Source organism: Callithrix jacchus, chromosome 19 (genome assembly GCF_049354715.1).
Source record: "Callithrix jacchus isolate 240 chromosome 19, calJac240_pri, whole genome shotgun sequence".
Taxonomy (NCBI): Eukaryota; Metazoa; Chordata; class Mammalia; order Primates; family Cebidae; genus Callithrix; species Callithrix jacchus.
The window spans coordinates 33,936,618-33,962,768 of NC_133520.1; the positions used below are offsets into that span (position 1 = coordinate 33,936,618).

At 45.3% G+C, this 26,151-nt stretch overlaps 1 protein-coding gene across 11 annotated transcripts in view; it reads left to right on the forward strand.

Moving 5' to 3' along the window:
* SRGAP2 (SLIT-ROBO Rho GTPase activating protein 2) overlaps window positions 1-26,151 on the forward strand; it is a 271,565-nt gene that overhangs the window by 237,491 nt on the left and 7,923 nt on the right. For 7 of the 11 annotated variants that reach the window (XM_035280593.3, XM_035280589.3, XM_035280594.3 and 4 more), the window contains exons 14-21: window positions 221-281; window positions 7,319-7,396; window positions 8,321-8,455; window positions 10,325-10,430; window positions 16,189-16,413; window positions 20,476-20,555; window positions 22,918-23,098; window positions 24,571-24,717. In XM_035280593.3, the coding sequence (XP_035136484.1) occupies window positions 221-281; window positions 7,319-7,396; window positions 8,321-8,455; window positions 10,325-10,430; window positions 16,189-16,413; window positions 20,476-20,555; window positions 22,918-23,098; window positions 24,571-24,717 (1,013 nt within the window). Of the gene's footprint in view, window positions 1-220; window positions 282-7,318; window positions 7,397-8,320; window positions 8,456-10,324; window positions 10,431-16,188; window positions 16,414-20,475; window positions 20,556-22,917; window positions 23,099-23,850; window positions 24,718-25,462; window positions 25,850-26,151 lie in introns of those variants that run through there. The other 4 variants (XM_035280595.3, XM_035280596.3, XR_013529861.1 and 1 more) reach the window with 2 other exon arrangements.

Sequence of the window (26,151 nt, forward strand, 5' to 3'; positions counted from 1 at the left end):
ATCGATTTTATTTAGGACATGCGGACTTCAAGGCATCTGGGTAGCATTCCATGTAGATGGTTGTATTTTTGTGCTCTGGAACTTGGAGGACAGGCCAGGTGCTTCTTTGTAGACTGACCACTGATCCACTGAGACAGTTCTGCACAGTTTGGCCCATCTTCTCTGACCCTGGGCTATACCTATTCAAGGATTCTAATGTTGTTTCCCTTTGGCTTTTCAGGACTCCAGCCAGGCAATTCCTCTGGTGGTGGAAAGCTGTATCCGGTTTATCAGCAGACACGGTAAGCAGGATGACAGCCTTGTCCATATTTGTGCAAAGATTAGAAAGAACTTCCAGGAATTCTTTATAAAGTAAGAATAGAGATTAACTTTCCATCCTGACATTTCCAGAAAGGAATAAATTCTTATTTGTCCATATAATGTTTGATACCTCAGGATAGCCACACCTAGACATTGAAAGAAAGGCATCACATATTTTGCCCCAAAATGCCTCAGCCACTTATCACACAGCATTTATTTAGCCTGAGAGTCAGTTTTAAATTACAGCTGTTATATAAATACAGCTGCTCTTACATGGTAACAGACCGTTACTCAGTCTTGGCAAGTATGAGTTATCTCCCATTGTACAGCCTGACCATTCTGTCACTTTCTATACGAGACTGGCTGGAAAACAACTTCTTTCCCAATGTTGCAGTGATTCCTTATAATCAGTTTTTGTTCTGGTTTGGTCTCACTGGATACAGTGTGGCCAAGAGCTCAGTTAGTAGCTGGTCTTAAAGTTGTATCCAGCTTTTGAGAATCTGCAAAGGCAGGTTCCTTCTTGACCTAAGTGAAATCTTATTCTCTTCTACTTGGATGAAGGTGAATCTTATAAACGCCATTCCTCACCAGTTACTGGGCTCATTGGACAGAATTTAACAATGGAAATAATTGCCAGAGAATTGATTTCCCAAGGATTAGAGTGTTTAGAAAGGACAGAACTAGTGTTATGAAAATTTCTAGGAACTGGGCATCAGAAATTGTTTTTAGATGCTATCCTTTCTGGATAGTAAAAAGGGCAGTGTGACCTTTCTGGAGCTAAGAAACTATATAAATCTTGTCTAAATTCAGAGGAAGCTATTCTCTCTCCCTCCCCTTGCCTTTTTTTCTCCCTGTAAACTGGGACATTGCTCAGGTTCATTTTTGGAATAGTAATTATTATAGCATGGTTACAATTTATTTCATTCTAATCAGCTATAATTTTTAATCTTATCCTCATTCATTTAAAGTAACAGCATTGTATATCAGTATTGAACAATCAACAAATTTATCAAGTCCCTGATCAATGCTGGACACCATGCATTGCCAAGTAGGAAAACAGAAACAGGACTAATATACTTTCCCTGTCTGTAAGTGGTTTTATGATACAGTTGGGAGAAAATAAGTAAGCAAGTGATAAGTTAAATAAAAAGAGATAAGCTGTGTAATTTAGAAGAGGAGTATAAGAAATTTCACAAGATAGTAATGATTAATAGTCAAGCAATTTGCAAAGATAAGTCCAAATTGAGTTCAGGGGAGGACAAATTATTTGTGCCTAAGAGACAATAGGAAGAAGCAAGTCTGAGCCACTGTTCATTCAGCATACATTTCATTCATTCAGCAAATACATATTGACTGCTTATTATATGCCAACAAAAAGTTTCTGGCTTCCTGACTCTCACATTCCACTGAAAGGTGGATAAGCAGATGACCAGTTGATCAGCCAGTAAATGCAATATGTCAGGTATTGTTGAATGTCATTAAGAAAAGTAAAGCAAGGTGAGGGGATGGAAAAGGGAGAGGGGACACTGTTTGAAGCTGGTTCAGGGAAAACAATTCTCCTAAGGTGGTGTTAGGACAGAGTTGTGAGGGAGTAAGCCTTGTGGATATTTGGGGAAGAGTATCTTGGGGAGAGGGAACAAGTGCAGAGACCCTTGCCATATGCAGGAAGCCAGCATAGCTGGAGCAGAGCAAGTGAAGAAGAAAGTGACAGGAGATGAGGCCAGAAGCCAGACACTTAGGGCCTCATGTGCTAGGATTGGATTGGATTCTGAGGGACAGGGGAAGCCACTGGAGAATTCTGAACAGGGAGTCATCTTTTTAAAGGATCCCTGGCTGCTCTATGGAGATAAGACTGCAAGAAGGAGACAGGAAGCTACTGCAGTAACCCAAGGAGGACATGCTGGTGGCCTAGACCAGGGTTTTAGCTGTGGTATTTGCTGAAAAGTGGACAAGTTCCAGATACTGTGGCTGAATGTACCTGTTTCTGCCCCTTACAGGCACAGTGCATGGGGAGACAAAAATGTAGAACATTATTGTGGTGAGGGTCTGGGGAAACAGGCACACTTTTATGTTGCTGATGGGAGCACAAACTGATTCCCTTCTTTTGGAAGGGAATTTGGCAGTATCTGCCAAAACTTTATGTGCATTTAACTTCCAATCTAGCAGATTCTAGGAATTTGCCATGAAGTTATATCTCCAACAGTACAAAAATGCATATGCACAAGGTTATTTATGGCAGCATTTTTTGTAATTGCAAAATATTAGAAACAACTTAAATGCCCATACTTAGAGGAGTGATTGAAAAAACTATGGTACATTCATTCAGTGGATGCAAGAATGGGAAAGATTTCCGTGAACTGATGTGGAGAGATCCCCAGGATATGTTAAGTGAAAAAAACAAAATATGAAAGAGTCTCCATCATGTAACCTACTACAGATGCTCCTTGACCTCTGCTGGGGTTGCATACAGATAAACCCATATTAAGTTGAAAATATAGTCAATACACCTAACCTAGGGAGTATCATAGCTTGGCCTAGCCTGCCTTGAATGTGCTCAGAACACTTGCACTGGCCTACAGTTAGGCAAAATTATCAGGCACACAATACACTATAGAGGGTTGTTTACCCTGGTAATCACATGGCTGACTGGGAGCCGTGGCTCTCTGTTGCTGCCCAGCATCACAAGAGAATATTGTACTACATTTTGCTAGCCTAAGAGAAGATCAAAATTGGAAGCATTTCTCCTGAATGCATATTACTTTTGCATCATCATAAAATCAAACAATCCTAAGTCAGACCATTCTAAGTCAGGGACTATATAGATAGTCTTTTGCATTTTATTACCTTTCATGTAAGAGAGAAGAATATATATGAATATCCATGTATCTTCTCATTTCTGCAAAAAGAAATGCAGGAAGGATTAATCTAGGAACTAAGGTTTAACTGGTTACCTATAAGGGATGGATGGAAAAGAGGTGAAAAGAATGGGGCAATGGGAAATGGTAAGGAGTGGCATTTCTCTTGGCATATCTTAGTATAGTTTTGACTTTTAGAACAACATTAGTATTTCCCATACTCAAAAGATAAACAAGCAGGCCAGGTGCAGTGGCTCACACCTATAATCCTAGCACTTTCAGAGGCTGAGGTGGGCAGATCACTTGAGGCCAGGAGTTCTAGACCAGCCTGGCCAACATGGCGAAACCCTGTCTCTACTAAAAATGCAAAAAACTTAGCTAGGCGTGGTGCTGGGCACCTATAATCGCAGCTACTTGGGAGGCTGAGGCACTAGAATCACTCAAACCCAGGAGGTAGAGGTTGTGGTGAGATCATACCATTGCACTCCAGCCTTGGCGACATGTGACACCCTGTCTCAAATAAATAAAGAAAGGCAGGGTGAGGGTACAACCCAAAGTGGAATGCAAACAGTAGTAAATAAGCCTAACTGTATTACAAATGAATAACATAACCACAATGAAGAGAATGAAGAAGAAAATAACCTAAGAAATTTGCCTTGATATATAATATGAATCTGAAGGTAAAAAGATTTCTAAACAAATATTTTACAGTAATTAGTAATTTTTAATTACGTAGATATGGATTAGCAATTCTAAAAGTATTTTAATATATATTCTAGGATTAAGCAAATAAGTATATTGTGGATTTTTTTTGTTTTGTTTTTTGAGACGGAGTCTCACTCCATCACCAGGTGCCAGGCTGAGTGCAGTGGCGTGACCTTGGCTCACTGCAACCTTCACCTCCCGGGTTCAAGCAATTCTCCTGCCTCCGCCTCCCGAGTAGCTGGGACCACACCACACGTGTGCCACCACACCCAGCTAATTTTTTTGTATTTTTAGTAGAGATGGGGTTTCACCATGTTGGCCCGGATGGTCTTGATCTCTTTACCTCGTGATCCACCCACCTCAACCTCCCAAAGTACTGGGATTACAGGCGTGAGCCACCGTGCCCGGCCTACTGTGGATTTTTTTTTTTTTAATTTAGCACATAGTAGCTGTTTTAAAAACATCTGTCCCACTAAATTGATTTTTCCCAAATAGGGGCTTAAGGTCCTCATAAACTCCCTAAAAAACCATGGTAAAAATTTTTGTGTATATGCGTTTAATGAGAATAGAGCTTATAACTTGTGTCAGCCTTGAAAGAGTCTGTGGCCCACTGAATGCTGGGGATTTTCACATCCTAACAATCCTCAATTTCCTTGAGAGGTAGACATTATAGTCCCCATTATATAGATGAGAAAGCTCAGTGGTAGGTGAGGGTGATCCAGGAGGGCTTAAAGGAAGAGAAGGGATTTGAGGAACAATTGAAACTGAAACATGATGGAAAAAGCAAACCACCATTTTCATGAGGAAAGGAGCACCAAAACATGAACATGAGATGACTGCTGTAGAAATCATTTCAAGAATTCTCCAGGAGAACAGCTTTTGGCAATGGCTGGATCTAGTGCATAATGGAAGTTTTTGTGCCATTTCCAAATAACTTCTCCAAGCCCGATGAGTTTTATACTTTCATCTTAGTGTGAACTAAGAAAAAATTTGAAAGATCATGGATGTGTCACTTTGGTTATGCAAGGATTCACCTGCATTATAATAAAAAGCCAACTGGTTTTTCCCTTTACTTTCTGGAAACCAGCCACTTATTAATGTTTCTGCTTCCAGAATCTAGAGGTTCTGTCTGTTGAGCAAGAACATATGGTAGTCCCTCCAAAGCTTAAGTTCTCAAGAGGAAGCAGAGACCAGACCCAAAGAGAGCTCCGTGTGTTCCAGGCCTGCTGCCTGATTTCCAGTGAGCTCTCCTCTCATTTCTTCTTGTCCTGGACTCCCAGGCCAAGGCTGCTTTTCCCTGGTGTTCTAACCTACCAAAAAGTATCAAGATGGTGACTCTCTTTCAGGAATTTGTGCAGTGGCTTCACCAACCAGAACATAGTGAGTAGCCTGGTTTCTGAGATGGCATTTGCTTATACCATGTTGTGACATGTGGCTATTTCTCTCAGAGCACTTGTTGTTTACATATTATATTTAAACAACATTATCTGGCTCTTACAGCCCATTTGTAACTAATATTGTAGTCGTATTACACTGGTACTAATGAGATTTTAATGTTGCCTGCCACTCTGTGAGGAATATTCTGGAGATTCCCTTACAGGAGCAGACAACTTAAGACATATTACAAGCCAGGTAACTACACTTCCTCTGCTTACTTCTTAATGTTGTTTCAATTGGATTCAAAATTTCAGTCCCAGCCTACATGGTTTACCTCCAAAGATCTAACTGATAGAATTCATCTGCCCCGTCACTGAGAGACCCTCAAACAGTGGGCAAAATGTAGCATTAGTCTATTTTGTTTTCCTAAAATAAATTTGAGATTTCTCTAGCATGTCAAGGTTTTTGAAAGATTGTGCTATAACAGAGGGATTTTGACAAAATACCTAAGATTGAAACCCAGGGATCCTGAGAAAAACTGAGTGGTCTGATGCAATCAGAGATGCTAATTCAGTCCAACCCCTGGGGCTGGCACTGATGATGTGCTTCCTGCATTTCTGACCAGTTTTGCAGTTGTGTGTGTGGTGCTGTCTGTAAGCCATGTCCATGCTCAGACTGACCAGTGTGGTTCCCAAACTCTGCAGTTTCACTCCACTAGGCTCCACAAGCCTGATGTTGAGGACTGAGTATGATTGCAGCCCCAAGGCCTGGGTTTGAGTCCTGGCCCTGGTTCTTACTTCCTGTACAACTTAAGGCTGGTCAACACTCATCAATCCCCTCATCCAGAAAATGAGATTGTTGCTAACCTTTACCTTGTTGTGACATCATTACTTGTGAGGACCAAGTAATTTATTTCTATGACAGCATTGATTAGCAGCAGTCACTATGCCAGCATTTTTTTCATGATTTTTTTCTACTCTAACAAAACTAAGAAGTTTTTGTGCACATTATCATAGTGTAACATTCACGCATGTTTGTCTTTAGACTAAAGCTGTGGTCAGGAACCAGTGCCTAGCGCAGTCTGGCAATACTATCTGTTGACTGATCATTTATAGCAAACTGTTCAACCCGTGAGCCATGGGCCATGGGCCGCAACACACATTCATAAACTTTCTTATAATATTACGGGTGTGTGTGTGTGTGTGTGTGTGTGTTTTAGCTCATCAGCTATCGTTAGTGTTAGAGTATTTTATGTGTGGTCCAAGATAGTTCTTCCAATGTGGTCCAGGGAAGCCGAAAGATTGGACGGACGCTCCTAACTTAGTTTCATGTCCTTTCTTTTTCGTAAGTATTGAAAGCATTGTCCCTTTGAACAATCAAACCATGTTAGAACAGCTAAAGCAATATTATAATCTCAGACCTTATGAAACTCCTCTGATGAGAACTAACGCCTTGACCCATTTCCCATTCTTTTTTTTTCTTTGAGATAGGGTCCACTCTTTTACCCAGGCTGGAGGGCAGTGGTGTGATCATAGCTCACTGTAGCCTGTGACTGCCCAGTTCAAGTGAACCTCCTGCTTTAGCCTCCTGAGTAGCTGGGACTATGGGCATGCTACAAGCACTGTGCCTGACTACTTTAAAACACTTTGTAGAGACGGGGGTCTCATTATGTTGCCCAGACTAGTCTCAAACTCCTGGCCTCAAGCAGTCCTCCTGCCTCAGTTTCCTGAGTACATTTTTCTGTTCTTGACCCTAGATGATTTTTAAAAAGTACCAATGGGTCACTTCCTTGCTTTACAGATGAGAGCAGAGAGGCAAAGACAAGGGAAGGAACCTGCCTCATAGTTGCCCTTGGAGTCAAAGGAATCTCTAACTTGGTGCTTTCTAATGAAAATGAATGCCTCAAGATTATTCCAGTGACTTTTCCAATATCCTTGTACATGTTTTTCTCCTTTGGCCTGAAGAAGAGAGACAGTGTGCTTACATACATACTGGCTGCAGGAGATAGGCATTCAACTAAGCTTGGCACTATGCTTGTGAATTTGCTTTTTCTTCTTGATCACTTTTCTGTGCGTTTCCAGGACTACAGCATGAAGGAATTTTTCGGGTGTCCGGATCCCAGGTAGAAGTGAATGACATCAAAAATGCCTTTGAGAGAGGTAAGGAAACAGTCTTGAAGATAAAACCAAATATTTGCCAGCCCCCTGGGGTATTGGCTCCACCTTTTCTTCCCTAAGAGGTCCCCAGAAGTCAGGAAGCCAGCTTGCCTGTCTCTTCAGGGGGCACCTGCTTTCTTGTACACATTCACCCCATGGATATGCAGGGAAATACCAGGGTACGTCCCAGTTTCCTTCTTCCTTTGTGGCCCTACCCATCCTGCCTCTCTCATGCGGATGATCTGCCAAAACCAAGAAGTTAACTGTGATATCTGGGCGGTTTATGGCTTCATCCGGAACCCTTGGTGGCAGTTAATATCAAGGCTAATGCGCTTGTTCATTGTAGCCCATTTATTATCTTGTGGGCTATTAAGGTAATGGACAAGCGTTGGCAATTTCCGTCACTGTAATGGATATATATAGTTTCAATTTGAGGCTGGTCCTATGATTAAATCTAATTACATCTGATAGGAAATTTTCCATAGGGAGCTCCATCATGATTGTTCTGTACGTAGGTGTTCTTGGTCGCAGTCCAGGAGACCTAAGAGCCCGTCTCAGGAGCTGGCCTCCTTGACCTCATTTTTCTCCCCCCAGGGGCTTAGTCCCAGCCTGGTATTACGATTCTTGTGAGAGATAGTTGCTGTGTCCCATCCACAGCTGATAGGGAATGTCCCTGAGCTAGGCTGGCACAAGAGTTTATATTGATGGGCTCATCTCCTGTCCTTTGGTCCTGGAGCCTCTGAAATGGAGCAGTCTTTGCTTTACCTGTTCCCTGATCTGTCCCACTCATGGCCACCATGCTGGGCAGAGAGCTGATGGACTGGGACCAGGACATAAATGGTTCACCCCTTCCCCACCACCTCTGTTTGTCCTGTGTGTTTTTGCCTCCCTCACTCTTTCCTTTTTGCTGGGCTTGCTTATCCTCAGGAGAGGACCCCCTGGCTGGGGACCAGAATGACCATGACATGGATTCCATAGCTGGCGTCCTGAAGCTTTACTTCCGGGGGCTGGAACACCCTCTCTTCCCCAAGGACATCTTTCATGACCTGATGGCCTGCGTCAGTAAGTACCATCCTGGCTTCAGATTGACTTCTGGGTCAGAGCACATGGTAGCAAGAGATAAAAAGTTTTTACAGGGTCTGTGTGTTCTTGTAAGCTTTTCAATAAAGATTTCTTTTCCCCAGTGAAGTTTCTCCTCATCCTCCTTCATCCCCTGGTGGGAGAGGAGGAGGAGTGACTTTTCAGTAAGAATCTAGGACCCCCAAGTCAGGATTCCTGGCTTTTTTTTTTTGCTTCTGATTCACCTCAGTCTTAAATACTTTTGCTTCTCTGGACTTTGTCTTCTTTTAGTAAAATACCTTTTATTTTCAATACAGTGCTTGTACTTTTAATGGTACAAGGGAGAAAAGCATAAGCAAGCATTGCAAATATTTCGTGCTTATTGCACTAAACAAGACATGGCTTACCTGCTAAATGTATTAATATGTGTTCTAGGAACAAAAGCTCTCTGCACATTTAAAAGTAGTAATAGGATATTTTCCCAAAGACAAAGATATATTCTCTACTTTATCCTCTCAGACGTTCTCTGCCTCTTACTCTAAAATCTGGGTCTTGAAAAGCTGTTCCTAGTCATTTGGTTTAGTTTGTGGTACTGGAACACCCTTTCATTTGTTTGACAGGGAAAACAATTAATGAAAACTTGGATTAATGCAGGTCAGCCTGGAAGCAGGCACCATCTGACTGATGGCTCCAGAGGCTGGGGGGAGTGGTGCCTTTGAATGGAGAAAAGATCCTTCTTCCTAGGTTGACCAGATTGTTATACCTGCTGAGTTTCCAGTTTTACTCAGTATCTGCCCTGAGTACTTGTCCCTCTCTCAGCTATCCTGAGAAATGCCCAGGGTATTAGGGAAGCTGGCTCTCTGGTTTGGTTTGTTGACCTCTGTTTGTGGGAGTCTAGTAGAAGTGAGTTACATGGGAGGTTAAGGATATGATTCCCTTGGGTCATGTCTTTGTGACTTTTTCCAGGACTGGACCTAGGTGAAGTATCTCAAACTGAACTGGAGTTTCCAAGACAGTTCAAGATCCCTTGGCTGCCCAGGTCGTGCCTACAGATACACTCTTCCTCCTAATCCAGGACTTTGCATCTCTTTTCACATAAAGGCACTCAGAGAAAATGGCAAAGTTTACCTGGCACACTGTGGAAGTGAGGGGCTGCCTATGATGGAGGACCTGTAATTGACCTGTAGTTAACCTCTCCACAGCACAAGAAAACGTTTCAGATCTCCTTCCCAATATCACTACATACCCAGGAGCCTGCCACCTCTTGCATCCAGCCACTTTTTACTCATTTGTAATGCAGATAAGGGAGGTGGAAGATAAGCCAGACTTGTCCAGAGGATGAGGTGACATGTGGAGTGAGCAGGACAGGACTTGCACAGCCTCTCCGCCCCCCTGAGATGTAGGCCCTCTGAGGCTGGGTATTGAGCAGTTGTAGCAGGTTGGTGGCAGCTCCCTATCTGTGGTTGTTTGAATAAGAGGGTGGTAGATGCTGTGAGGAACATTTCTAACCCCATTCCCTGTGCCCAAATCCAAACCTGGTATTAATAACAAGATTACAACAACCCTAGTTCAGTTTAATATTAATAATGTGTAATAACAAGTTTGGATTTGGATTTGGCACAGTTCCTTGTGCCCAAGAAGTATACACCTTACATCCTGTATTATAAATATCTGGAGCCCAGCAAGTGCCCTCTTCTAGCAGCCCTATCCCAAGGAGCAACAGGGATGACACTCCTGTCGCTGCACCAGTGCTGTGTGTGGGCTTGATCCGACGCTGTCTGTGCTGTTCATGCTGGTAGTAGAGACTTCTGATCATTAATCCTTGAGATCCCAGTCACAGTGGAGGATAACAGATGGCTTTCTTCTTTTCAGCAATGGACAACCTGCAGGAGAGAGCTCTGCACATCCGGAAGGTCCTCCTGGTCCTGCCCAAAACCACTCTGATTATCATGAGATACCTCTTTGCCTTCCTCAGTCAGTGAGTAGCCTTCCCAGTGAACAGCTGGGAAGTTGTTTGGCTTGGGCTACTGGAAGTTCCTCTATGGACTTATGCCTTTTCATCCATCCCAACAAAATATTTATTGAGCACCTACTGTGTGCTAGCCACAGTGCTATGCTTATTTAGTACATTGTTAAATTAAAGGTGAAAGCCTTGATATCATTTAGTTCCTGTTCCCAGGAAGGAAACAGACAATAACAGATATATCAGCGGGAATAAATGGTTAGAAATAAAATAAAAAAGAGTAAAGAAAGGGGAGAGAGTACAGGGGTGTGAATGAAAGGAAGGAGAACCACGGTACTTGAGGTAGACAGCATAGGCCTGTCTGTGAAGACAATGTACACGCAGCAGCCCAGAGGAAGGAAAAAGAAGTGAGTCATGGGGCCATTCAAAACCTCAGAGTCGTGATAATAGTGAGTTTGGATTTGGATTTGAATTTGAGAAGCAATTGGAATCTTTTTTTTTTTTTTTAAGACAGAGTCTTGCTCTGTCGCCAGGCTAGAGTGCAGTGGCACAATCTGGGCTCACTGTAACCTCTGTCTCCCAAGTTCAAGCGATTCTCCTGCCTCAGCCTCCCAAGTAACTGGGACCATAGGCGCACGTCACCACACCTGGCTAATCTTTGTATTTTTAGTAGAGACGGGATTTTACCATGTTGGCCACTATGATCTTGATCTCTTGACCTCATGATCCTCCCGCCTTGGCCTCCCAATGTGTTGGGATTACAGGTGTGAGCCACTAGGCCTGGCATGTTATTATCTGATTTTTATATGTGTGTGTGAGTGTGTGTGTGTGTGTTTAAGCCAACTGCTTTGTGGATAAGTTACTGGAGAGGGTCGTGAAGAGCAACAGGGAGCCCCTATCCCGAGATTACTGTGTGGTCTGGCCAGAGGTGTTAGTGGCTTAGTCTGGAGGGTGGTAAGGAAGGGTCAGGTCTGTGATACATTTTGAATGTAGCATTAACAGGATTTGCTCATGGATTATACATTGAATATGAAGAGAGAAATCCTAAATTGTTGGCATGAGCAGCAGGGAAATAGGGAGGTCATTTATGGAGTTGGAGAAGACAAGGTGTAGAGAAGGAATCAAAACAGTGTGTCAATGTGGACATGGTCATTTGAGGCACTTGTGGGATGTCCAAGTGGAGATTTTGAACAATTGGACCTAGAATCCAACCCTTGGAGAGAAACCAAGAGCGGAGATGCGGTGCGGGAGTCGCCTGTGTACTGGTGGTATTTAGCTAATCACCTAGGGAATGGGTGTGGCTACAACAAAGGTCTGAAGAGCAGAGGGACCACGGGTATGGATGGGGCATTCCTTCTTGTCCAAGCAGCTTGTCCTTGTGTGGAGCAAGCTTTGGGGTCCCCACATGGCAGGAAAGGCACCAAGCAAGGACATGTGATTCTTTCCCTCTGAGGCACCACTGTCTTTTCACTCTGCCTTTGCTGCAGTTTCACCCTCAACAACCTAGACCAAAGGTTACAAATGGGCACCCTGAGAGCCAGATAAAGCCATAGATGCCTTCCCTTCAGGCATCTGTTGTGTCTCAAAAACATTGAAATCATACTTACATTTGGGGAGATGTCACTTTTGAAAATCTAGATTTTAGCTGCTTTTGGAAAATTGTTAGATCTGGCAATACTGACTCTGAAGTCCCAGGTGGCAGCAATTCTCCATAGAGTAAGGGCTGCCCCCTAGATGGTGTAGGCACTCCCCAATTCACCATAATCCTCAGCCCTCCCCGTTGCCCCCCAGTCTCGTGGCTGAATTCAGTTGCCATTTTTCATCACCCTTGCTTTGTGGCTTTCATATAGTACAAAAATGTTTCTCTGGATCCGTGAATCTATCAAAGTGGGGGAAACTAAAGATAAGCCAAGTGGCCAAGGTGTTTTCACACCTATTTCTTTGTGAAAATGAAGAGCCTTCCTACAAGGTTAGTCTCGGCTTAAAAGGAATACAACTTTAGAGGCCATTTCCTAAGTGTCACCTTGCTTCCAAGTTCGTGGTCAGCCTGACCGTATAGGTATCTAGGTTAGTGGTCACAGATTGAGACCTTTTCTGGGGCACCCACACTATAATGTAGCCCCCTTGCTGGCCCTGCAGAGCTACAGAGCATCCTTGTTCCCCAGCTTGTCTCTTCCACATGGCTGTGTCTGCTCCATTCATTGGCCAGGCCCTGACAAAGCACCCCCACTGCCTTTGGGTTGAATACTCCAGTGACTCACACAGCATGTTGGCATGCAGCCTGGAAACTCTGCTAATTACTCTCAAGTTAGTCCCTTCAGGGCCACCAACTTTGTCTCCCCTCAGATACCAATACCTGCCCTCAACAGGAGCCTAGTCTGTGCCCCCAGAGCTAGGAGCCTGACAGTGTTGAGCAAATGGGGATGAGGGGAAAACAGGGAGGGCTGTGGGACTGTGTGTGAAAGTACAATGGAGAGAAACAATAGAATATGCATCATGCAAGTTGGTGCTTGCAGAGATGGTGCAGAAATGGCAGCCACTATTGAAGAAAGCATAGGATTTGCACCAGTTCCAATTATTCATTTTGTTTTATTTTTATTGGTTTTTTTTCGGATTGAAACAAGATTGATTTGCTCATCAAAGTTAACATTTTAAAAAATGCAGCATTAATAATGAAAGTGTTTCCTAAAATAATAAATAGAATGCAGGACGCATATGATAAAGCAGACCACTTCCGGACAGGGATAGCAATAGTTGGCAGGTAGCTCCTAATGTAGACTCTGCCTGAGCCCAGACTGTGGGATCCTTTTTCTTCATTGCCTGTGGGTCCTGGATGTGTGTGGACTTTATTCCTGGCTATGGTTTGTTCTTGGATTGGACACATTCTTAATCTCAAGGAACCCAAAAAGCCAGTATCTCAGTTCTGTGGGTCGGGAATCCAAGTACGGCTCAGCTGGGGCCCTCTGGAGAGGTAATTGCACATCATAAAAAAGTTAAAAATCCAGAAAAGTACATGCTAAAAAGCAAGTTCCCCACACCAATCCTGGTGCCCCCCAAAAGCCTCCGTTCTGACCACAATGCTGAACATGTTTATGAAGCACAAAAGATGGTGAGTTCAAATAAGTTAGGAGAATTCACTAATAATATGAAATGAAACTACAGAAATACAGTAGAACTCTTTGAGAAAATGACATGAGTGAATATAAGGCGACACCAAAAAGTTTAAAGCAGGGAGTTGTTACTAATGTTATCCATTTTAAATATTTCTTTGTTTTTTTATTTATTTTGTTTGTTTTTTTTTTAATAAAGTTTTGCTTGTCACCGAGGCTGGAGTGCAATGGCATGATCTTGACTCACTGCAACCTCTGCCTTCCAGGTTCAAGCAATTCTCCTGCCTTGGCCTCTCAAGCAGCTGGGATTACAAGCACCCACCACACCACCATGCCCAGCTAATTTTTTGTTATTTTTTAGTAGAGACAGGGTTTCACCATATTGGGCAAGCTGGTCTTTAACTACTGACCTCAGGTGATCCGCCTGCCTTGGCCTCCCAAAGTGCTGGGATTACAGGCGTGAGCCACTGTGCCTGGTCTAGATATTTCTTCAAAAACAAAAATCCAGTTTTTTAATACTTTTACACTAGACACAGCCTTCAGGGACTTCAAAGATTATTAACACCATGATATTTTACACAAAACTTTGTGCATTTGTATGTGCACATATATGAATTTTTCTGGAGAGAGAATCCCAAGTTTTTGTCAAGTTCTTGAAGGAGCTTTTGTCCCCCAAATAGTTAAGAACCACTGCTTTAGGCCAGGCCAGGAGAATCACTTGAACCCAAGAGGTGGAAGCTGCAGTGAGCCGAGATCATGCCACTGCACTCCAGCGTGGGTGACAGAGCAAGACTCTGTCCAAAAAAACCCACTGCTTCAGCCCCTAAACTTAGATGTTCTCACTATACATTGGAAAAGAAAAATGGATTTTAGTCTATATTTTGATGGGAGTAAGAAAAGACCACAGTCCACGAAGATCAGTCCTCTTCAAGCTCCTGATCATTGTAGTCACCTATGAATTGAACAGTCCTTACCTTAGCAGGCTTCCCACCATTTCTCATCTTTCACAGAGCTTTGACTCAGGACCCTCAGGGCTAGAGTTGGTATCCCTTTGACCATCAGGCTTCCCAGACACTACTGGTTTTCCTTTATGTTACCAAAACATTGTCAGATCACTTTAAAGAATCAAGGCCTTCCTCCTCTTTGTCCCTCCATGACACCAGGAACTGGCCAGCCTTAGATTAGTTACAGCTTAGGCCTTGTGGCACATCATGCCTCAGTTTTTCCCCTCTCAGGTTACCAAGGTAATTACGGCTCCTGTCTCTCCCAGTTTTAATTTGACTAGGAAGTAGACTTAGAAACTTTCCCCTTTTTTTTCTAAATCTCTGCTTTCTTTGAACTCAGGATCCAGAGAAGGATTATGCACTTAAATCTTTAAGAACTCCTGTGAAGCAGTCCAATGAGATCTGTAACCTCCCCCATTGCTGGCCTCTCCTGCATTTGATTTTAGGCCCTAGAGAACAGTGATTCTCAACCTTTCTTCCCATCACATCCGTAGTACCACTCCTCAAATCCTGCAGTGATTCGCAAAGGGGCAGGGGATGCATATCGGAATCTCCAGGATGGGAGAGAACTATTGAATCAGAGGAAAATGGACTTTGTAATGTGAGACTGGATGTACACTGTAGAAATCAGTTCTGAAGAACAGCTACTCAGATGGAGACAGCTGAGTCTCAGACTTCTAGTTTCCCAACAGAGGACCTTTGGTTCCTTCTCAGAATCAAATCCTGCCGATGCCCATAAGGGACACTCCTCAGCAGAGCTCACAGCTCTGCAGGCTGTGTAGGGGAGGTATCCAGAGCTGGCCCAGCCCTTGTGCCTGGACAGGCAAGGCCCAATGGGACTCATCAGGTGCAGTGGCTCATTAAAGGCCTTGGGTCCTTGGCCAAGGTTGGAGCTGTGGCTGGAACAGCTGCTGGCTGAGAAGGGGAGAGTTCCCAGAATAAATAAATACCCGAGAATGAAGTCAGCCTGCAATCAGAGGAAGCCCGAGCAGAAGCCAAATGGCGTGCTGACCTTTTCCTAAATAAATCCTGAGTGTAATAATATATGAGGAGATTACGAACACAAGAAACAATTGCATTCGCTATTCTAGGAAGAAATTTACTGGCTTGATGGAATACAGAAGCTAATCAGTTGGCTATTTTCTAGTAAGTCTAGAGGCTAGAAAGGAATATCCCTGATCATTTGATTATTTTGTTATGCAAGAAGGTACACAATGCACAGTGCCTGTGCCTCTGACCATATCATTACAGGGCAGCCTAAGGGTCCCCATCTGCCTTGGCAACTTAGTGTGTTGGTGTGTAGGAGCCATATTCAGCTCTGCAGAGTGACATGTTCTCAAGGTCATGTGGCCTTTGGTAGATAAGATCTGGGGGGTAGAGATGAGGATGGGGTGGTAAGTAGAATTTGAAATGGAAGCTGGAAAGAGAGAAGGGGTCAGAGCTGCAAGCAAGTATCTCTAGTTTTATTTTCCTGAGCTCCTGAATGACCATGCTGGTGATCACTCTTCTTCCCAACTTCTGGAAAGCCACTGACACCCAGAAAGGCAGGTGGCAATTTGTGGACCTTCTGATCTTGCTCTTGGCAGCACCTCCTGTGATTGTGTTTTCTGGGCATTCATGCAAGGGCTTTGCAGCTTGCCCCTTTCCCTTCTCCTCCAGTTTATCACAGTTCAGTGAAGAGAACATGATGGACCCCTACAACCTCGCCATCTGCTTCGGGCCCTCGCTGATGTCAGTGCCAGAGGGTCATGACCAAGTGTCCTGCCAAGCCCACGTGAATGAGCTGATCAAAACCATCATCATCCAGCATGAGAACATCTTCCCAAGCCCCAGAGAGCTGGAGGGCCCTGTCTACAGCAGAGGAGGAAGCATGGAAGATTACTGGTAGGGGGGCTTGGGACTGGAGGAGAGGAGGGATTCACCAGCACATACTGGCATGGGGGCCAGATGGCCACACAAAAACCAAAGGGAAACACCCAGATCCTCCCAACCCCTCACTCCCAGGCTGCCAGGTCTGGGAATGGTATAGGCAGCCCCCACCTCAGCCCGACCCACAAACTTAATGCCGCTTCTTGCCACCTCCCTTTTTGATGAGTTCTGAGTGGCAAAGGACTATTCTGAAAGATATTTGACAGTGTTAATTGTGACACAAATAATCTCTAGGAAAGGATTTTTTATAAAGTTGCATCTAGAAGTGATCTTTATTAACAACAGTGTCTCTCGGGCTTCTACTCTGTGCTCTGTGAGAAAAAACATCCTGGGTCCCAGGGAATTTCCTTCTTATTGGGAAGAGTTTAGATATGAGGTGTAATTTCCTGACTGTGAGTTTGTAAGCTGGCACTTCAGAATGATTTTAGAAATTTGTGAAGAGAAAGAAGGGTAAGCCTTGTTTATGGCAGGTTAGGGACGGTCCTCCCCTGAAGCAGCATTCAGTTCTGTGGGGCTGGTTTTCCATGACCTAGCTTTGGAAGAGAGATCTAAAAGGAATCCTCGGGATATATCTTTTTTAGACCCCTCTATTAGACAAAGAACAGATCAGTATTTACATTTTATGGATGAAGCTGGTGCAATGCAGAGAGGCCAGTGAAAGTATTTTAGGCCACTCTAGTGATGGGGATTTAACCCCAATCTCTTGTCTCTTAGTACAGGGCATGCCCCATGCCACCAGCCATGGTACCATATACAGTGTCATTTTTTCACTAAACACAAAGACAACTGCCTCTCTCTTTTAATCACTAACTTCCCTTACCTCCCAATCCTCCTCCCCCTCCCTTCTTCCCCTAAATAATGTTTCAGCCTGAGCTGAAAGCACAAGCCAGCCCAAATCAGATTCTGTCTGAATTCAACATCTGGAACCAATTCGGCCAGCCTCATTGCTATCGACTGAGGTAGGGGAGGACAGGGGAGGCTGTTTACTTAATTAAAGGCAAATTGGTCCACGCTTCTCCCTGACCCCCACAGAAGAGCCTCTTGCCCAAGGAGTAAAGAAAGTGGCATTTGTGTTCTGTGAACACAGTAATATCAGAGACATCCCTGGGTTCACTCCTCTCTGCTGTACTGCAGATTTCAGCGTCTGGGTCCAAGCTGGAGGAACCTATTCTGGCCAGCTGGGAGAGGAAGCCTTTTGTCACTGACAGATGGTTGGTAGTGACTGGCGAGGTTGTTGGTCACTTTAGGTCTCAGCCTACTGGATGATGAGCTCCAGGGAGCTGTCCTTGTGCATGTGACTTAGAGCGCTGGTTTCCCCCCTTGCATGAGTGATGAAAAGCTGTAGAATAGCATTCCCTTCCTTCTAAAGTCAGGCAGAACCTCTGCCCTCACTTCTCAAATATCAAACCACTGCCGGCTCTGGCCTGGTGCCCAGGGCACAGAGACCCCTTCAGCCCTGGCCCCTGAGTTCCAGCCCAGTGGAGCACAGTCCTGGAGGGGTGTGGCTCACGGTCACAGGCAGATGGGTGCCTTCCTCCAGTTTTCTCCAAGGTATTCTCCGAACCTACCCACCTCTGTTTCTTGTGCACTCGGCATTTATTAGCAGCCTCTGGAAAAACCACAAGATTAGTCAGGGAGCATTACTATCCACAGACTGGGTGGGAGGCCAGAGCACCCGAGGAACAAGAGTCGGCGCCTTTGGGTTGAGAAGGACCTTCCAACCACTGGATTCATACCCACCTGGAAGGCTCATGGCCTTTCCTCTCCCTTCTTTGAGAAGCGAGAGAAGTGCTAGCCCCAGGAGCTAAGGCATTGAAGGAGGTGAATGAGGATGGTAGAAGAGGAGTTAGAGCCCTAAGAAGCCTAGAGAATGGCCAGGAGACCCAAACAGCCATAAAAAGGAGAGCACCAGGCCACATGGTGTCCCACAGCTGTGGAGAGGAGAGACAAATCCATTTCACCACACTTTCCAGCCCTGAAACTGAAACTCAGTTTTCTAGAACTACCTGCAAGGTGGCATGGTGGGCTGCTTCTGAGACCTCAGGTATTAGTGGACCTGGGTGTGTGTGCAAGGGCAAAGGCTGGGGATAGGTGTGTTTCAAGAGAAGCATAGGATTTGAGGGCTAGTAGAAACCTCAGAAAGCATCTTCTTGGCTCTCTCATAAAGCACTATTTTTCAAAGTGAGGTCCCTGGACCAACAGCCTAGAAAACAGTGAGAAATTATGCCTACATTTTTTGACAAAGAGGAATCTCCATTTATATTCTTCTAGAATGTCTCTGGAGCCTGAGAAACCTCCTTGGAACTGACTTGCTCTACATAGGGCGAGTTCTGAACCTGGTCACCCAGTGTTAGAGGAACTTCCCGGGAGTGTAGGATCCATCCCATGGAGAAGAGAGGCTGGAGGGTTCCAAGGTGGAAACTGTGTGGCCTGACTACGGAGTTGAGTGGGTGATGGTGCTTTCACACAGCTGCCTGGAAAGCCTCACCCGTTACTTCCTACTGCCAGAGAAAGAACGTTAGAAATAAGCGGTTTCTCTACTTTTTAGGAAATAAGAACTTCCTGGTACCCATCCTCATAAATTCTGAAGTCCATGAGCCAGGAGATCAGGAATAGAAATGACTTTTCTAGTACCCTCCCTATCCTTTCTTGATTCCCTACACTGGATGATTTTTTTTAGATAGGGTCTGGCTCTGTCACCCAGGCCAGAGTGCAGTGGCACGATCATGGCTCACCGCAGCCTCAATTTCCCAGGCTTAAGCAATCCTCCTACCTCACCTCAGCCTCCAGAGTAGCTAGAACCACAGCATACACCCTGGCTTTTTTTTTTTTTTTGTAGAGACAGGGTCTCACTCAGATGCCCAGGCAGGTCCCAAACTCCTAGGCTCAAATGAGCCTCCCAAAGTGCTGGGATTACAGGCATGAGCCACTGTGTCTGACCTTTTCCATTTTATGAATTATTTCAAGAACCTGACCCAGCTTCTATCCCCTGCCCTGTAGCCCATAGCAGATTCTTATTCCTCTACTTTACTTTCCTACCCACTCCTGTGACTCACCTTCCACTTTTTCACCAGTACACAGTCTAAACTGCAAAGCAACCTAGAGGCATCGAGCAAAATGAAAAAGAAGGAAAGGAAGTACTGTTTATTAAGCACCCATTCTGTGCCACACTTGTTCCTAAAGTGCTTTATTAAATTCTCACACAACTGAGGATATAGATCATTATCTTCAGTTTATAGATGAGGCAGCTGAGGCTTAAGGAGATTAAATAACTTGCCCAGGATCACACAGCTACCAAGTATCGGAGGTGGTTTTCGGATCCAGTTTTATCTGATGCCGAAGCCCAGTGTTTCCTTTCCATCATGCTGCCCCCTTAAAAACCAGGAATGGCCAGTTGCGGTGGCTCACACCTGTAATCCCAGCACTTTGGGAGGCCAACGTGGGTGGATCACAAGGTCAGGGGTTCGAGACCAGCCTGACCAGCATGGTGAAATCCTGTCTCTGCAAAAGATAGAAAAATTAGCCAGGTGTGGTGGTGCGCACTCGTAATCCCAGCTACTCAGGAGGCTGAGGCAGGAGAATCGCTTGAACCTGGGAGGTGAAGATTACAGTGAGCCGAGATCACGCCACTGCACTCCAGCCTGGCAATAGAGTAAGACTCCATGTCAAAAAAAAACAAACAGAAACAGAATTGAATTCATGTAGAGAATCAACCCTTGAGGAGTTGAGTTGTTCTCTATTTGCTGAAGAATTTACTTTATACCTTCATAAGGGCTTCCCTTTGTCTCGAGATACTCTAAGATCCAAGTAGTCTCAAGTGATTTCGGTAGCAGGAGATAGACTGGAGAAACTCAGAACTTTGTATTTCATTATAAGCATTTGTCCATTGTGTGTAGTTAGGATATAGAGAACATAAGATGGAGTCAGTGCCCTCACTTCAGGGAGGCTGTATGAAGGGGACGATGAGAATTTTATAAGCAAATATTCATGTTCCAGTCACTCTTGCTTCTGTTGCAGTGATAGCCCTCATGGAGAGACTACCTCGGTTGAAGACTCAACCCAGGATGTGACTGCAGAGCACCACACGAGCGATGATGGTATGAGGCCCTGCTTCCTGGTCAGTGGGGACGCCAGCGGGGAGGCAGAAGGAGAGTGATTATATATCCTGCACATCTGATGAACCTGTCTGTCCAGTAGTCCCCTGAGGACAGGCAGGAAGCTCCCCTGTCTCAATTTCATTCCCTTCCTTCCTTGGAAAGGTAGCCCACCTTCTCAAATAGAATGGTCTCTGCATTAAATCAGAGGCGAAGAACTAGGCCTTCCATAGCCCTTCAGCCTTCTTGCGCCACCTCCCAGCTCCTTGTCTGGCCTGAGTGATGCTGGTCCCTTATCATAGCCTAGACTCCTGCCAGGCAGCTGGAGAACAAAGTGAAGGAAAGTTCATTTGAAAAACAGCAATTGGGTGCCGTGCCTCACGCCTGTAATCCCAACACTGGGAGGCCCAAGTGGGAGGATGACTGAGTTCAAGAGTTCAAGACTAGCCTGGGCAACATGGCCAGACACTGTCTCAAAAAAAACAAAAACAAAACCCAGTCTGGCATAGTGGGTACACGTCTGTAGTACCAGCCACTCGGGAGGCTAAGGTAGGAATATCCCTTAAGCCCAGGAGTTCAAGGCTGCAATGAGATATGATTGTGCTACAGCACTCCAACCTAGGTGAGAGAGTGAGATACTATCTAAAAAAAACAGCCTGGAGTGGGAAATAGCAGAGCTGGGTGCCCAGAACCCAATAGAAGCAAGCCAGAGGGAGAGGGAATGAGGATGCAGAAACCACATGCTTTCACGCCTACCAACTGGAAAAACTGACCCTTTCCAAAGTACAGACATGCGAGTGCTGAGCAGGCTGGTGGGCGTGCATCAAGGGGAGGAATGCTCAGCTGTCATCCTCAGGCCCCTCAGCAGTGCCCATGCTTTATGAGGGTCTGTCCAGCCAGCACATTTTCCTCCTTCCAGCAGCTCCACACCTCCTTTTCTGGATCAACTGGGCTCTGGAAGTCTCAGCAGCTGACAAGGGGCCTCAGAATTTTCTGGGCACAAGAATGAAATGCCACAGTCTGTGGAGCTTTCCCTGTTCCCTGCCTTGCTGAGAATTCTGCAATTCTAGCCAGCTTTTAAAGGAGAAAAAAAAATTAGGACTACTTATTTAGATCCTGATGTCATAAGGATCCATATAATCATCTGCTACATTTGAGGAGGGGGGTAGGTGAACTAGGGAAATGAGTAGTGGGTTAGAGCCTATCTTGCGGCCAGCTCTGTTAGAGGTTTTCTATATATTATCTCTTAATCCCTAGTGAAAGAGATATGGCCGCTATTTTACAGTTGAGAAAATGGAGGTCAGAGAGGTCGAGTAACGTACCCAAGGCTGTAGAGAATTGACATGGGTATATTTAGACAGGCCTTCTCTGACCAGCCTCCTATCATGAAATCTCCAACCCCTCCTATTCGGGAGCAGACCCACCAGCTAGGGCTGTCTAGGTATGGTTTTATTTTTAAGCAGCCTTTCTCTCTGCTACCCAGAATAGCTGACTTTCATCTCAGGATCCAGCTTTCAGGGAGCCTTCTTTTTGCTCTTTGATCTCTGCCTGCAGCCTAGCACAGATGAAGATAATGACAACAATAACTCATGCACACATATCACTCACTATGGGCTGGACACTGTTCTAAGCACTTTTACAAATTGTGATTCATTGACTCTTCATAACGACTTCATGAGAAAGACACTAGTATTGTTTCCATGTTACAGATGAGGAAACAGAAGCCCACACAAAAATAAAGATACACTGCATCTGTAAACCCTTTTTACTTTTTCAGATGACTTTCATGTGCATTTTTTCATAGGTCGGTCACAAAATATATTTTCACATTTTGCTCCTTGGAAAGTTGATTGCACAAGTTATTTTCTCTTTATAGAGATGAAATGCCTATATTCTACATACTATGTACAATGGATAACAATTTAGAATACAGTATGATATGTTCTCTACAATTATTAGAATTATTACATAAACAGAAAAGAATGCTTAAAGATATAGGATAGTATGGCAAGTTTGAGAATAGACATCAAAGCATGAAGAGCTTTGGAAACACCAAAGAAGTTACTGTAGAAAACGGGATGCTTGAGTTGTGTTTTGATGTGTTTCATCAGGCAGATAAGAGAGAAGGGGATTCCAGGTGGAGGGAACAGTGTGAGCAAAGGCAGGTAAAAGGTGATACCAGTGCTTTCAAGATAATGGCACAGTCTCCATGTGAATTACTTGCTTTATAGATTATCCATGACTTTGTTTTCCCACTAAGTTATCTTCCCACCGCTATAAGTTCAGCTAATTCAGCTTTTCCACCCAGTTTCCTGAGTCTGCAGGTCCCAAGAACATGTGTTTACTTCTTTTCCACCCTTCTCAGAATGTGAGCCCATCGAGGCCATTGCCAAATTTGACTACGTGGGCCGGACAGCCCGAGAGCTGTCCTTTAAGAAGGGAGCATCCCTGCTGCTTTACCAGCGGGCCTCTGACGACTGGTGGGAAGGCCGGCACAATGGCATCGACGGACTCATCCCCCATCAGTACATCGTGGTCCAAGACACGTACGTTGGGCCCCTGGCACCTTGGGGGTAGTCCCCAACTACTCTGTGGGAATGAGACTTCATTTGTGGAGCCATAGGACTATGAGAGAGACCAGCCCCTGGGGGTACCAGTGCAGTCCTGAGGCTCACACAGTTCCTTGAAGAAGCCTCCCTCTCCACTCCCTGCACTCAGTGGAAAATTTTTTTAAATCTCTCCACTACCTGTGCCCCCGCAAATCACTCCCTGATCCAGTCATTTTAGAAACCTGCCAGCCAGCCAGTACTCATCCACATTTATACCTGATGAGTGATAACAAGGGGTTTTTATTTGACCACCTATATTTCTTTTCTCAAAACATCAGGCTGGGAAAACATTTTTGCTTCTCTGCGTTTTTTTTAAACAACTGTGCCCACCCCAACCTGTTGAGTCACTCTTCCACTTGCAAATTGAAATGACTAGTTTTCTAGGAGAAATCTGGCTTAAGCAGCCTTATGGAAGTGACCTAGTTCATTCAACTCAGAGGAGGTTTGATTTGGGGTGAGATGGGGGGAGGAGGGAAAAGGATGTCACGGAACAAAGGAAACCTGAACTGGTCCCAGAGAGATCTCATCTGATAGGCTGTTGGTTGATTCTCACACTTTGAAGCAGTTGTTCCGTGGGCCCACCCAAGCCTGCCCCCTGTCCCTTTGCCCTGCCTCTGTCCCCAGCTCCCTTCCCCTGGATCCAATGCTGCCAGTGTTTTTAGTCCTTCCCTTAATATTATTTTTTAAAGGTTGATATCCTGAGTGAGTCTGCACCCTCCCAGCCTCTTCCCGGCTCGTTCTGCAGGGAAATCCTCCCTCTGTTGATAGCATCGAAAACCTGGTGGCAATCTGTGCGTGGACAGGACCCTCCCAAATTTAGCATTATGACTTCACTACAGGATCAAGAGAAGATGAATTGTGGGGGAGAAGGGGCTTTCTTTGTCATCAGTAGCCAGAGGGGCCAGGAGAGCAGTGGAGAGACCTGGGACCGGCTTGGATGCTCTGAGCGGGGCTAGAGGCGCTACGACAGTGTGTGGCGGTATCCTGCCTCCACGCCACCATCTCCAGAGCCACCACACAGTTGACTGTGCTCAGGACCTCAGCTGATAAACCACAACCTGGACTTGGCACCTCCTTCTCCAGGAGGCCGCCCCAGCATGGCCTCCCCGGGAAGCAGCATGGGGTAGAAAGCAGATGCCTGGAACCCAGGTGTCCCCTAGCCACGTTTTCCTGAGGAGCTGAGGAGCCTGCAGAACTCAGCAGATTATTTATTTTTATTTAAACGACCCTTCAAAGGCCCTTAGGTTTCCTTGCCTCTGCTCACAGAACTAGTCCGGCCAGGTGTCGCTGCTGCCTCAGAGCTGTGTGGGGTCGCGTGTGTGTCGGGGGGCCATCTTGCCGATTTAACGCTGCTTTTTGTGTTGTTGTTGTTTTCCCTCCTCCCTGCCTGCCTGCCCCTTCTCCCCCAGCGAGGACGGTGTCGTGGAGAGGTCCAGCCCCAAGTCTGAGATTGAGGTCATTTCTGAGCCACCTGAAGAAAAGGTGACAGCCAGAGCGGGGGCCAGCTGTCCCAGTGGGGGTCATGTAGCCGATATTTATCTTGCAAACATCAACAAGTAAGCTCTGCTTTTCATTTTCTGCTCCCCTGAATGACTTGCAACACCCAGCCTCACCCTCTGGCCTAACCCCCATCTCCATTCCTGTGCTGCACGTAGGGCGCCCAGCTCCCCAGCCTAACAGTTTGCACGTGGTCATTGCTGCTGCAGGGCGGACGGGGCTGAGGATGCTGCTACAGGCCTCGGGGCAGGTCCAGGTCTCCAGCTAGCTGCCCTCACGCTGTGGAAGGGTGCTTTACTGTGTGTTCCCGCAGTGTCTGTCCACCCAGACCTTTGTGGCAGTCTTACAGCGAAAACTTGGGCCAACGCTTTGGTCACTTTATGCAACCTGGTTTTGTACTGTTTCTCAGGGGTGCCTTCTTTTTTCCAATCCATATCAGATAAAGTCTTTGATGTCTGTCTTCCTTTATCTGTGTTCGTGCAAAGATTCAAAGTCTGTGTGTGGCTTCTACTAGGCTGATGTTACCCCAGGTGGGTTTATTGAGATATCATGTGTCTGTTCCTCCCGCTGTCCCGCATTCACTCCCGTGGAGGAAAGGAGGTCACAATGTCCCTAAGGAAAGCTTTGTCCTGAGCTCTTCATTCATTGCCTAACCCCTAGCTCCCTTTTCTTCTGCCCTTTCACACCAGGAGAAATAATTTTCCATTTTGTTCCTATTGCTTTGGCCCTGTGTATTATTCTACCCCCTTAGTCCCTTTGCAGGTCCCCACTCCTGCTTAGCAGGCTCTTACCTCTGACCCCCAGCTTTCATTGTGGCTGTTAGCAACATCCTGGGGTTTTAACTCCACCCACGCCTGATCTGGCTGTCTAGAGGGATTCTACGCCTGCGTGCTGCCGCCTCCCCAAGAGGCATTCAGGTTATTGGAGAACTAATCTCATCTCAAGGGGCCAGACACCAAGTCCCAAAGCCTACAGACCTCTTTCTGCCAGACCCTGAAACCTGGCCCCGTGCCAGCAGGATGACAAGCCCCAGGGCGCTCCTGATGAATATGGATTGGAGATGATGTACAGTTTTTATTCCCCTCTGGCTTTGGAGGAATGAAATGATTTGCACTTTGAAAACCTGTTAACCGTAGCCTCTGGACACTGAGACTGGAAGGAGAATAAAGGATGCTTGTTGTTTTTAAACTATACCAGGTTTCCCAGATCTCTTGGCTTTTTTCCACTCAGATGGTAGCAGGGGCAGTGGTTGGGGCACGTGGCTCTTTTCCATCTCTTTCACCCTCAAGTTAGTAAAGTCGTTTATTCAGATCACTTACCCAGTGTAGTTATAATTTAATTCAGACCAGTTTTTAAAAATATTGAGGCATTTCTGTTTCCCTCCAGCACACTACCCAGCTGGGAGGGCAAGCCAGTATCAAGTAACTGTGGGCTAATCACATTTTTTCCCTTATTTACGAGCGTATGTTAATTATAACCCTACAATCTAAAGT